The 14204-nt window shown below is 41.3% G+C and overlaps 1 protein-coding gene across 1 annotated transcript in view; it reads left to right on the top strand.

Annotated features, from left to right (window-relative positions):
* Nucleotides 1-6322, top strand: part of pabpc1l (poly(A) binding protein, cytoplasmic 1-like) — an 87526-nt gene extending 81204 nt beyond the window's left edge. Inside the window, exons 15-16 of the mRNA XM_084332906.1 lie at nucleotides 454-529; nucleotides 6188-6322. Of these exons, the coding sequence (XP_084189032.1) occupies nucleotides 454-516 (63 nt within the window). The 3' untranslated portion in view covers nucleotides 517-529; nucleotides 6188-6322. The remainder of the gene's footprint in view (nucleotides 1-453; nucleotides 530-6187) is intronic.
* Nucleotides 6323-14204: the final 7882 nt, after the last annotated feature.

Genomic DNA, 14204 nt, shown 5'->3' with positions numbered 1-14204 from the left:
ATTGTCATTATTTTACTGGTGTAGTGCCCCTTGTAACTTGGAGGTTAAATGTATTGATTGCTGGTTATGGTTTTATGACAATACCCTCTTTTAACCTGGAGGTTTATGATTACTGGTTGTGGTATTATGACATTATCCTCTTTTAACCTGGAGGTTAAATCTATTGATTACTGGTTGTGGTATTATGACATTATCCTCTTTTAACCTGGAGGTTAAATGTATTGATTACTGGTTGTGGTATTATGACATTATCCTCTTTTAACCTGGAGTTTAAATGTATTGATTACTGGTTGTGGTTTTATGACATTATCCTGTCTTTTAACCCGGAGGTTAAATGTATTGATTATTGGTCATTATGACATTATCATATATTTTGACCTGGAGGTTAAATGTATTGATTATTGGTTATTATGACATTATCCTGTGTTATCTTCCTCTCTTCTACACTTTCAGGTGGAGGAGGCGGTTGCTGTGCTACAGGCCCATCAGGCCAAGGAAGACCCTTCTAAGAAGTAAAGAACCCCTTCAGGTCAGCTTGTCTTCCTCTGACCCGTCAATGGGTGCATTTTACATGCACATTAATATTCCAGATACAACCTACTGTAATATCCTGTTTTAAGGTAAATGGATGGAGCTTTTATCCAAAGCACTTTACATGCAAGGTGCCGTCCTGCTCATCGGGAGCCTTTATGGGTTAAGTGTCTTGCTCAAGGACACTTCGACACGGTGCCAGGAGGAGCCAGAATCGAACCGGGAACCTTCCGATTGACTGCTCTACCTCCTGAGCCACTGTCTAACCCTAACCTTCTGATTACCAGCCGACTGCTCGAGCCACTGTTTAATCCTAACCTTCTGATTACCAGACGACTGCTCTACCTCCTGAGCCACTGTTTAATCCTAACCTTCTGATTACCAGACGACTGCTCTACCTCCTGAGCCACTGTCTAACCCTAACCTTCTGATTACCAGCCGACTGCTCTACCTCCTGAGCCAGTGTTTAATCCTAACCTTCTGATTACCAGACGACTGCTCTACCTCCTGAACCACTGTCTAATCCTAACCTTCTGATTACCAGATGACCGCTCTACCTTCTGAGCCACTGTCTAATCCTAACCTTCTGATTACCAGATGACCGCTCTACCTCCTGAGACACTGTCTCTAGACCACTCTACCTCCTGAGACACTGTATTTTGCATTGTCTTCAAACGTTTAAGGTGTCTATTCAGTTGTTAAGTCATGACGTCGCACGTGACATATATTCATGTCCGGGGTCAAACGCTCTGCTTCAGACAGCAGGAGACACTAGGAGCACAAACCAGGAGACACTAGGAGCACAAACCAGGAGACACTAGGAGCACAAACCAGGAGACACTAGGAGCACAAACTAGGAGCACAAACCAGGAGACACTAGGAGCACAAACCAGGAGACACTAGGAGCACAAACCAGGAGATACTAGGAGCACAAACCAGGAGACACTAGGAGCACAAACCAGGGCCCTCATTTATCAACAATTCTTAGAAAGTGTTCTATGTTCGTACGTAAGCACAGAATTTAGAATGTGTGTACGCACAGAAATATTGGGATTTATCAACCGTGCGTACACGGGTCCTACGCTCCTTCGAGTTGATAAATACCTCTTTGTTCTACCGTCAATGCTCGTCATGAAACACCCCCCATGGGATGTTAAATAATGGACTGACCCGAGCGAACTATGAGAAACTCCACGAGCGAGATTGTTCACGGAACCAAGAAGACACAACCCATGTTATGGGATAAATAACAGGCTGGCGGACTTGTACATGGTGATGTCAGATATCAAGACTAAGACCATTGCTGCAATTCTGCCTGGACAGCTCAAAATACTAATAAAGACCGTTCGTTAACCACTGTTTGGCGTTAGTGTGTCATTATAACCATGCTGGAATATGAATGCCTTTATTCGTTCTGTTCGATTGGCTACCGGGTATAATATGATTTGTACTAGAGGCATACAATCTATTTTGTTGTCGGTATTAGGTAGCCTATATGAATTACATATAATAGCAGCCATAGCCTACATTATGCAGTAACTTGCGCATATTTAATAACACATGGCACAGCCCTGCGAAGCCCTGCATACAGTAAACCAACTTGATCATTAATCTAGCTGTTGTATCTTTACGCTTATGAAAACATTAAATAATATGTATAGGCTATAGGCCGTCACTTTGCATTAATAGCCTATATTCTCAAATGGCATTTAATGGCTATCCGACTCCAAGCTATCCTCGGACGGACCAGTATACCATTATATCATATCATATTCATATCATAGTTTACTATATCAGCCTACCCAGCATGTAATACGTTCTTTGTTAGAACTCAACTCGTTATTATTTTGCGCATAGATTGCAGAAATACGGGAACGTTTTGATTTATATTAAAAGGCTTTGACATTGTAAAACTAAATACGTGGAATTCTGTAAGCAGAATACAAGTCATATCACCCACACGATATATGCTCTGTATCCAGAGCATGTATGCTTTTCATTAATTTAAGACTCATTTATTGCAAGGGTTTTGTATACACATAAACTCAACAAATAACCTCTGTTCTCGTTGCAATGCGTTTTTTATTCATTCTTATAGGAAGGGGGAAGAACACTATATTGTGGGTGTTCATATGACTTGTATTCTGCTTACAGCTTCAGGGTTCCACTTATTACGTTTAACAATGGCAAAGCCTTTTAAATATAATCAAAACGTTCCCGTATTTCTGCAATCTATGCGCAAAATAATAACGAGTTGAGTTACGCGGAGCGCAGTCAGTGCTTATTTCCGCGTTGTAAACATATTCTACCACCGGGCGCCACGCATGCTCCGAGCTGTGCGTAGATATACGCACAAAGTCATGCACAAGTTCAAATTGATAAGTCCCACACTTTGCTTAGAAATTATCGTATGCACGCGTTACGCACATATCTGTGCGTAGCAACGTTGATAAATGAGGGCCCAGGAGACACTAGGAGCACAAACCAGGAGACACTAGGAGCACAAACCAGGAGACACTAGGAGCACACGCCCCAAACATGACTCGGATCTATTAAAACAAGAAGGGACACAGAACTGAGGCGTGTTGAAAAGACGAGAGCCTCGGCCAACGCAGGACGCCTGGCCCCGGAAACTGTTTATGTCACGACTTAACAACCGAATATGCACATTCCTACTACCTACTACCCAGATACTACCTAATATCCTGTCTATGGTCTTTCAACAGGTTATGGTGTTTATATGCATTTCTCTTTCTTGATTGATTACCAATAAGCCTGTATAAGGTGTGATTTAGGGCCACATTTACATGCACACCAAAAATGCAATTGTAATGCAATTAAAGTAAATTGCAGAACCCATGTATACACCATACTCTTGTTAATGCCAGTATGGTCTTAGTGGGCATAATTACATCATGCAGTTCAATGCGATTAACACCAATTGTATAATTGATCTTGTGATTTACTGTTCAAGTACATATCCCAGCCAGTCCCACTGCATTTGTATTCACACATTGACACTATGTTGTATATTGTGTTGGATGGTATGTTGACACCTTGCACTAACACAAATTGTAAACCTTGTACTTGGCGAATAAATAATTATAATTCTGACATAACGTGAAATACAGACTGGTGACAAATTAAAGGAAAGATTGTTTGGTAGTAAGGTGTTGGGCCACAAGCTGCCAGAACAGCTTCAATGTGCCTTGGCATATATTCTACAACTCTCTGGAACTCTACTGGAGGGATGGAACACCATTCTTCCAAAAGATATTCCCTCACTTGGTGTTTTGATGTGGCAGCGGAGAGCGCTGTCTTAACAGGTCGGTCCAAAATCGTCCTTAGTTATTAAATTGGGTTGAGGTCTAGTGACTGTGAAGGGCATAGCATATGATTCACATAATTTTCACACACAGTGAGCCCTCATGACATGTTCATGCGACCACTCCCATCAGGATAAACATGTTTCATCATAGTATAATGATGATCACTTTGTACCCAACACATGCCAGGAAAATTCCCCTTGCATCATAACATCGGTTGCTTAATTGTATCATGCAGTACACCTGTATGGAAGCATCTGCGTGAGATGAGCATCTGCGTTTTCTCCACTCATTTATTCAGGGTTTTCCTATGATTTGTGTCTGTATATCAATGTTGGAAGAAATTTCAGATGATTATTGTGATATGAATTTCATATTGCATAGCCCTAGATCTGCATGTAACTGATGATTCTGCCATCGTGTGCATTCAGACGGAATGCTGTGTTCCCAGGTTGTGGTTCTGAAATGGGTCTCCAAAGGCACACGCATGCGATGAAAAACGTTATCAATTTGACATGTATACCTCATGAGGATGAGTTAAGACGGCTTTCTCTAGGCTTTTGAAAATGTAGGGGAGACCTTGCTGGCCACGGAGCAGCCAAAACGGGAGCGAGAACTCCTAATTGTAAGGCTTTTTATTTTCTTTCTCTATTCTCTCGACACACAACTTTCCAAAAAGGATAACTAATATTTCCAGGGGTCCAAACAAAGATGGAAGGCACCGAAAGGCCCAGAAAGCCACCTTTTAGCCGAATTCTACCTGCATTCAGCAGGTGGTAATGTCGAGCCTTTCAGTGCTTGCAGGATAGTCTAGACCTGAGCGTAATGTTCAAGTGCATGGTGCTCCATTTTGCCAAACTTGTCCAATGCGTTCTAAAATGAAAGACCAAGAAATGTGAAATATAACGTTATGTGTGGGGTCCACCACATGTTTTAATATTGGTTAGGATTTGGAATATCTTCTAGTGCGTGCCAGGCATTACCCCTGCCCTCATTAAATGTTATTTCACATAGCCTATGTTTCCATGTCCCATAAATTGCTTTATCCCCAGGTAGATGATGCAGTGTTACTGTTTTCTGGAGACTGGTGTATGAGTTCAGGTTTATGTACAAAAAAAATTATTTTTATTTTGCATCTTCACGTTGCATATTATTGGACATAAAACAAGTAGCCTATTGGGCGGCTACGTGGCGTAGTGGGCAAGGCGCTCGCCACGAAATCTGGAGACGCTGGGCTCGGCTGTTCGAGCCCAGCGCTCCACATTTGCTTTCAGTTTAGCTGGTCGTCCGTACTAATACACATTGGCCGTATTAGGGGGTGGGAAACTGATGGGTGGGGATCGGGCGTTGTGGACAGCGACTCCTACAGGTCGGTTGGTGCGCCTGCACAGTGGAATCAGGAAGTGTCGGGGGCAGCGTGAGCCTCCCACGCGTTACTCCTCGCCACTGAGAGATCGAGCTGCGCAGGTGAAAAGATGCGACTGCTGTTACCTCAAGTACCGGAGGGGACTTGTGCTATGTATGACTTAGTCCACATTGCAGCCGGCTTGTGGGAGGCAAGAAACAGCGTTCGTGACAGGGGAGGGTTGAATTGGATGATACGAAATTGGGATGGGAGAAAGAAATATAGAAAATGGGAGAAAAAGTGGATCAAAACAAAAAACAAGTAGCCTATTATATCATGGGGTCAAGCTTTTGTTTTATTGCACCTTTCATCTGATGGCTGGAAAAGCAATATTCCAATGGGTTGGTGGTGTGGGGATAGTGGCATGGGGCAGTGCTCCACTTATGAAAATAGTTGTGGTTATGATATTACCTACAAGCTAACCCCCACAGAATTAACCGCATCATCAAAGCATCACAGCCCTGTTCCGTAGTGTCAGGCAGTGCCTTTCACACAGACGCTGGGGCGAACCCACCCCAGTAATTTAACTATACCTGAAGACGGGCGTGATGCAGAATCAACTCTGACCCCCTATTCTGTGTTGATACCTTTCATACAGAACGGCATGGAGGAATAATGGGGTAAGATTCCCAGCTTGAACGGGCAGCGTGAAGATACAGACTACAGATTACAAACCGTTTCCAGGAAGAGAAAACAAATGTCTTTGGAAAATAAAAATTTTAAGATTTTTGTGATTGATTTTGGTACACATTGTTTATTTCATGGGATCAACCCAGAACCAGGTTACTTGAGCAACGGGTTCGAAGCGTAATTCTCTGCATGTAAATGTAGCCGTTGATGTTGATAATTAAGACCTTAAATGGAAATGTTTTATTCTTCAGTTATATTATGTGCATCTAATTTTTGATGATTATTTTTGTTCCAGGACACATTCACACAACCCTGATTCCCACCAATCATCTGAAGGAGGAAAAAAGAGAAAATAAAAATAAAAATAAGTAAAATCTCGAGTAACTAAAAAAAAACTAAAGAATTTTTCATGACACTTTTTGATTCAGCCATTTAATTGTGATTAGTGAATCTAAAACCATTTTGCTGTGTGCAGTGGTATGTTTGTTGTACTTTTTGTTATAAAAAGATGGTATGTTTGTTGTACTTTTTGTTATAAAAAGATTAAGTGAAAACGTATAAAAACGTATATGCATTAAACTTGCCTCATCTCTATCATTTATACAAAGAAATGTACATTAGTGATGAGCCAACTATCGCATCTGAATATGCTCAGGGTTTTTTCTCCTACTAGTTTTAGCTGTATTCAAGCTAGTATCAGTTGGTCTGTCCTCTACAACTGTGAGACCACCGTGGTGTAGTGGTTAACACTGTCGCCTCACAGCTAGAAGGTCCAGGGTTCGATTGCCGCTTGGGGACCAGGTTTCCGCATTGCAAGGTACCCAGGTGGGGTATCTCCCAGGCCTCTGTGGAGTTTGCGTGTTCTCCCCAAGCTCTCAATGGTTTCCCCTCCCGATAAGAGAAACCCAATGGAAAAACATGCACAACAGATCACGAACGCTGTCGCGTCCCTGACAATTTCATCGGCGGCCCAACAAATTGCATGTGTGTGTTCCTGTGTGATAAAGACTTCTTCAAAAAGTCCAGTTTATGATTATGACCACTCTTCATGTCCACCATGTTGGACATTACAAGTCGTTTTCCCCCTAAAGCATTTGTCAGCTTTTGACCTATCCACACATTTGGCCACCAGATTTGGTAGAGAGCCAAAGAGACTGAAACAATATAGCCGTTATTACACAATGAACTTCTGAAAGGGTACAAGTTTAGCAGAACAAGACTAAGCCAGCCTAGTTAAGCCAGAACACGACATGCATGCTTCAATAAGGGAGTCAGTTGGGGACATTTGCTCATGTAGACTGGCCCAAGCTAAATATAATTACATTATCTCCATGTTATTGTAAAAATCATGTACTGTATACTAGATAAAGATTGGGAAATATCTGCAAATGTATTTTAAATCAATGGGTGGGCACTACAAAACCTTTTGGCAACTTGTCATTCTTCAACCATTATCTGAAATAAAATTAAAAAAAAAAATAAAAAAAAAAAAAAAAAAAAAAAAAAAAAAAAAAAATCTAACCCTAACTAACCGTACTGTCATGCACTTGTCCTAATAAACTAACCTACACGGTAGCACTCAACACTTTGATGAACATTGTTGCTCAGCTGATAGAGTTGTGCCCTTCCTGATGGCTTGTCGTACAGAACTTGTAAGTCGCTTTGGATAAAAGCGTCAGCTAAATGACTAAATGTAAAAATGTAAATGTAAAATGGTCAAATAAATCCTTTAACTGTTTGGCTCCAGAAGTCTCCCAAGGACAGTCTGGTTGAAAGTAAACCAGGCAACGTCCTGTCCATGCACTCTGTTACCTTCACCTAGTTGAGTACTTTGATCCAGAATGTCATTCACATGGAAAGACAATCAAGTGTAATAATAGTCTTGGTTTGCAAGCTGTGGAGGAAATCCTAAAATTATTATAAAAACTGGATTCTATCGGATGAGATTCCAAACAAAGGTACTATTTTTTTTATATATAACAAAGTTTACTGAGATTCTTCAAATGTTAAACAATTTCTCAGTACAAAAATAAAAGCAAAAGGTCATGACAACTGGAAGCAGGAGTGACTGGTGCAACTCCTCATGCACTCAACTCCTCGTGCACTCCTCACAACTCCTCATGCACAACTCATGCACTCAACTCCTCATGCACTCAACTCACGCACTCAACTCCTCACGCACTCGACTCATGCACTCAACTCGTGCACTCCTCAACTCCTCGTGCACTCCTCACAATTCATGCACTCAACTTGTGCACTCCTCACAACTCATGCACTCAACTTGTGCACTCCTCACAACTCATGCACTTAACTCGTGCACTCCTCACAACTCATGCACTCAACTCCTCATGCACTCAACTCCTCATGGACACACCAGGGAAGCTTCAAAGCTCTGCTTCTTGTCTAAATAAATGTCTGGATCATAAATGTCATTATGAATTGAAAATGGGGGACCCTGATGTAAACAAGATGAAAGTTTTTCTCTGGTCTGCATCCCCTTAACAATTGTATATTGAGCCGTACTGTATTGTACCCATTCTGCATCTGCTAATACAATTTTCAATCAATCAGTCTTCCACTTTTTATACCATTGTGTTGATGCAAAATGCAATGTGTTGAAGCATTTTGTATAAAAGTATTCTGTACTTCTGTATGACAACTATTAAAGAAACTTGAACCTTTTTTGACGTCAACATATTCAGTTCCAAAATAGACGGTGTATATATTGTTGTGTGTGTCGGGATGGCTGGTTAGAAAGTCCTAATGATAAAGATTATAAATGATGTCACTTGTAGAGTCGTTAGGAAGTATGTAAGTGTATTATGGTGTCATTGAAGCAAAGGTCAACTGACAGGCCTCTGTCAGACAGCTGTAGGCCCTATGTGTGCATAGGTTGTACTTATGTATGTCCCACTGGAACCAACCAGAGTGTAACAAAGAAATGGTTACTTTCTAAACAGCCTTTTTTAGACTTGGCATAAGACGAGTATTCTTAACTTGGATTTTATAACCTTATAAATGAATAGTATGAATTGAATTGATTAGATGATTTTCATGAGTCATTCAAAATGGTAATCAATCAAACCTCTTCAAAGGGCATTAAACTTGACTAATGCTCACTGCAGCAGAGGATGAGCCTGTGGAGATGGAGGTGAACGTTGGGGAGGAGTGATCCTGTCTCTTGTTTAAGTTTAGCTGTGAATTGATTTCACTGTTTTGTTTCGTTTTTTTTATTTGTAACTGAAAATGCACGTTAACCTCACTCATTGTTCTATCTCAAATCCAGTGTTAGTCATTTTTGTGCAATCATTTGACAATGTAAGCAACAGAAAACAACTGTAAAACTTTGCTTCCACCCTTGTTTTATCTTCAGTGGAAAACAAGACTAGGCCAAGTTGGGCGGCTAAGTGGCGCAGTGGGCAAGGCGCTCGCCACTAGTGCAGGAGATGCTGGGTTCGAGCCCAGCTCTCGGCATTGCTACCAGCTTGGCTGGTCGTTCATACTAACACAATTGGCAGTGTTAGGGGTGGGAAAGCTGGTGGGTGGGTCCTGGTCGTTGTAAACAGCGACTCCTACAGTTCGGTCGGGGCGCCTGCTCAGCAAGGAAAGGATCTAAGGGGGGTAGTGTGATCCTTCCACACGTTACACCCTCTCAGTGAGAGTCTGCGCTGCCAGGTGAAAAAGAAGCGGTTGATTGGCTACACATGTGTCGGAGGAAGCATGTGATAACCTCCACTCTCCCAGACCGACCGTAGGGGGTCGGCCAGGAAGGGGATTGGGAATTGGCATAACGACTAACATTGGGATGGGAGAAAAACGAAAAAAAAAAAAAAGACTAGGCCAAGTTAAGCTAGAGCCGTCCGACATTGTTGAAACAGTGTGGTGGTCAGTTAGGGACATTTGCCATTGCCACAATATGTTTTGAGTGGAATTGCATTGCTATGGGAACAGCTTGGACCAAGTTTATTTCCTGGCAGCTATTGATATTAGCAAACCATTTAGAATGTTGTAAGTTGAAACCTACATGACAGAGAAAAACAAGAACATGGCTCAAAACTTCTTTCAGATGTCCAGCAGAGCATGCTGTAGGCTGTGAATCGTACTGAATTCATCTCAACTGCACTACAACTCTTTCTTGAAGAAATATAGCTGTTTTAGCAATCTAAATCAGAGTTGGATGGAGACTGGTTGAAGAGAACACCCTCCCAACAGTGAAACTGCCCTTTTTGAGCTCTTCTGATCTGGCACGACCAGCACCACGAAATCTGTAAAAGGCTATGGTTTCATCTAGAGCATAAACTGAATGACAGAATGTTACTTTGCTGCCATTTTCTCATCCTCCATGCCTATCTTCCATAGTGCAGTTTTGAAGGACATTATACATATTTAAGCATTACATCACGCGCAGGAGTGGTTTGTGAACAATAAACCATGCCTAGGGGTGGTCGTTAGACCCCCCTAGGCATGGTTTATTGTTCACAAATCACGACTGCAAGTGGTGTAATGCTTTTATACAACTGCCACATTCATCCAACCTTATTGCTATACAATAAACACACATTAATCGAAGATTTATTGAAAAAACCATCCGCCAGAAAAAGTAGTTCCCACAACTACAAAAAAGACAAGTTGCCTCCATGTGGAAGCAGCTCGGAAGTGCATCCAACCAACTAACACATCCAACTGTGTGTTATTGGAAGCAGCTTGAAGTGCATCCAACCAACTAACGCATCCAACTGTGTGTTATTGGAACTAACACATCCAACTGCCTTTCAACTAAGGCATCCAACCAACTAACACATCCAACTGCCTTTCAACTAAGACATCAAACCAACTAACACATCCAACTGCCTTTCAACTAAGACATCCAACCAACTAACACATCCAACTTTTCTTTAGTTTTTAATTATGAAGTTAGTGGTTATTGGAATGATTGATTGAAAATTGTATTACCAGATGCAGAATGGGTACAATACAGTACGGCTCAATACACACAATTGTTAAGGGGATGCAGACCTACTTTCTATAGAACTTCATTTTTAGATGCTTCTATAGAAAGTAGGTAAAACAAATTAAAGTTTTCTTTGCCCTATAAGAAAAAAAAAGTTTTCGCCCTATTTTTTTATTTCTTTTTTTTAGCCTAAACTTAACCAGTTGGAAACCAGGCGTACAGTAATAAAATTAGCAATCAACCAATCAATCAATTCAATAGACCATGCTCACTTAAAACAGCGCTGCTTCTCTCTGTCTGACCCCCCCGCTGTTGCAGACAGGAGTGTGTGTATGTGTGTGTGTGTGGGTACGCGTCGGACAGTGTGAGAGTGAACGCTGCAGTCAGTGGGAAGGAAGTAGAAATTTAAAATAAAATTGCAAATAATCAATCAATCCGCGATTTTTCTTTTGTTCTAAAATGACTCATGACCCATCAATTACATCATCCAACATTGTTTAAAGGACTAAGACATTCGCCAGGGGCGGAGCTAGGGGGTGGCTACCTGGGCTCAAGCCCCGGATGTATTCTGAAAAGCCCCGAATCTATTTAATTTTTTTTTTTTTTTTTTTTTTTTACAATTCATCATTGTTACATGAAAATATGTTTGCACCAGATTTAGCAGAAGCTAATTTCCATCTGTGGTCTATCCAGCTGCTAACTGTATTTGAGTGAGTTAAGTCTTGGTGTTATGGTAGACTCAGACCTAAGCTTTAAATCACAATCAACAAGTTGACAAAAACTTAATTCTTCCACCTTAGAAACATAGCTAAAGTACGGCCATTTATAAATCAAAAGGACGCTGAAAACCAGATCCATGCCTTTATCTCAAGCCAACTCGACTACTGTAATGCACTCCTTACCGGCCTCCCGAAAAAATACGATGATAAATATTTTATTGCAATGCATTATTTTATTCTATTTTACTAACTATTTTATTGCACTGCACTATTTTACTTTGTATCAGTGAATCATAGACGCCTGGCCATAAGAGCATTCGGAGCATCTCTGCTCTCCCACTATTGAACTTGGGGGAGCAAAGGTATGATCTTGCTCCACCACTTTTTGATTATATGAAAAATATGATATATCCCCCCCCAATATATAAATCTAACCATAACTACGTTATGGTTAACTGAGTTTTATAGTGAAAAGAGCAGCTTTATTGGTCAAGATTGAAGGCTCTATATTGCAGGAAATTGCACGTACAGGTTCATTAAAAAAAAAAAAAAAAACAGTCCTAGAGGGGGTCGTGCCTGACCCCCTCCAAACCACCCCTTGCCTGCCGTAAAAAACAAAAAATAAATAAAAATAAAATAAAAATACAAAAAGATTTAAAAAAAAAAAAAAAAAAAGGGGGGCCCATCTGGGCTAAGCCCCGGATCTCATACAATCCTAAATCCGCCCCTGACATTCGCCTTGACAGAATCGCTTTATATTTAGTCGTTATGACGCTATCAACATCCATTTGTTAAAGATTATTGTCCGCCATCTTGTGATCCGGCGGAGTGATGTGATGTGATTCGGTTGTGGGCGGGTCCTGGGACCAGAAGCGTAGAATGGTCCCAATACATACGTGTAAATGGACTGTTTCAGCCAATCAGAATCGAGAAATTTGCATGCCGTTGTATAATTCAACTTAATTGAATCTGTGGAATATCTATGTTCAGTTTGCTAAGAAGCTAGTCTAAATGTATTGTTTCTTTTCCAGCACCTCTGTTCCATTGTACTGAACAGGCTGGTTTTAGTCGGTGTAGCAACACCAACATCTTTATTTCCTTTGCTGGAGGAAATGGCAGAATGAGCACTTAAGGAACACGCCAACATTATGGGAAATGCTTAGTGTCATGAGACGGACAAGCCACTAGCCTAGCTGTTGGCCAAAAACTAGGCTAGTGTCCATCGGCTTCCATTCATTTGTACTAAGCTAGGCTAGCAGCCGGATAGCTTTCTACTCTAGAGGAAATAGGTATCCATCTTCTTGTCATTAAAAAGGGATTTAATTCACAGTTCACCCGATATGGATGTAGATGTAGACAGATGTAGATGTAGTCTGTACTTTAAAATCGAATTTGAATCGGCACCTGTCTCCCCTTGTACTGAACAGAGCATTGTCGTAGTAACACACCAAACTTTGAATAGATTATTTCCATCCCTGCCTAGTGGCTATTCCACACCCAAGAGTTAAAAAACCTTTAACAATCTTAACACATTAATTGCCAATAACGAGTATACTCGTTATTGGCCGCCATGCGTTGAGTGCCAACAACGAGTAAACTCGTTTTTATGATCGTTATTTCTTTTATTCGCTATTGGCATTCATAATTCATCCAGGAAGCCTCCGGGAGCCAGCTGGACCGCCTGTATACCAAACCCAGCCGCATTTCTCGGAGACGCTCTCTGATTGGCCACTGACGCGTTTGCCCAATCCGTGACGAGCTGTGTCTTTGCCCATTTCCACGTCAAACAGCCTGCAAACTACCTGGCGTTCTATCGCCATGCTCTAAGACAAACTTTAACCTTAACCAACTTCGAAGAGTGCCTAAACTTAACCAGTGTAGAAAAAGGCATCGGCCAATCAGAGAGCGTCTCTGAGAAATGCGGCTGGGTTTGGTATTCACGCAGCTGGACCCTGTCTGATATTGCAACGCATCAATACCGCCACCTGGTGGATTTCGGGCGAGTTATACTGCACTCTAAACCGGAAGTGGCGCTCTGTGCATCGGGGAAAAAGTTGTAAATGTTGTAACGTGGATCAAAATACACACTCGAGTGCATTGGATCGCTTTTGAGACGCAAGAATCAATATGCTTTCGGTGTTTATTGCGTCATACAAACGGAAAATGGATCTAGCAGATCGACGTCAAATAATTGGAATTTTTCTTCTCCAGACGCATCGGCCAGAGGTAATAGGAATCTAACGTTATTTCCAGCTCGATTGTCCATTTATTTCATTGCAATCTGTCTGATCAACGTATGGTGTCTTACTAAAGAAAGCCGTTAGTGACAATCAAGGAATCATAAACGACCCCCCAGCCCCTTTCCTTCACGCATGATGGAGCATAATGTATAGCGATCATATGCATTTAAAAAAAATTATATAGCGTGTATAGGGACGAAACGCCAATCGATAATGTATAATACGCGTCAGGGCCTATAGCGCGCGTTCTAGGAATGACTGCTATAGTCTAAAAACACTTATATTCTCGACGGTACTAACACGACAATGTATGAATGGAAAAATATAACGTTCCCACATCCGGAACGATAGATACCCGATATTGAATGGGCCATAGTAATGTCGATATAGCTATAATATTTA

The sequence above is a fragment of the Notolepis coatsorum genome (assembly GCF_963971535.1).
Source record: "Notolepis coatsorum genome assembly, chromosome: 17".
NCBI lineage: Eukaryota > Metazoa > Chordata > Actinopteri > Aulopiformes > Paralepididae > Notolepis > Notolepis coatsorum.
Note: the sequence above shows the minus strand (reverse complement) of the source record. Positions and strands in the feature narration are given on the sequence as shown.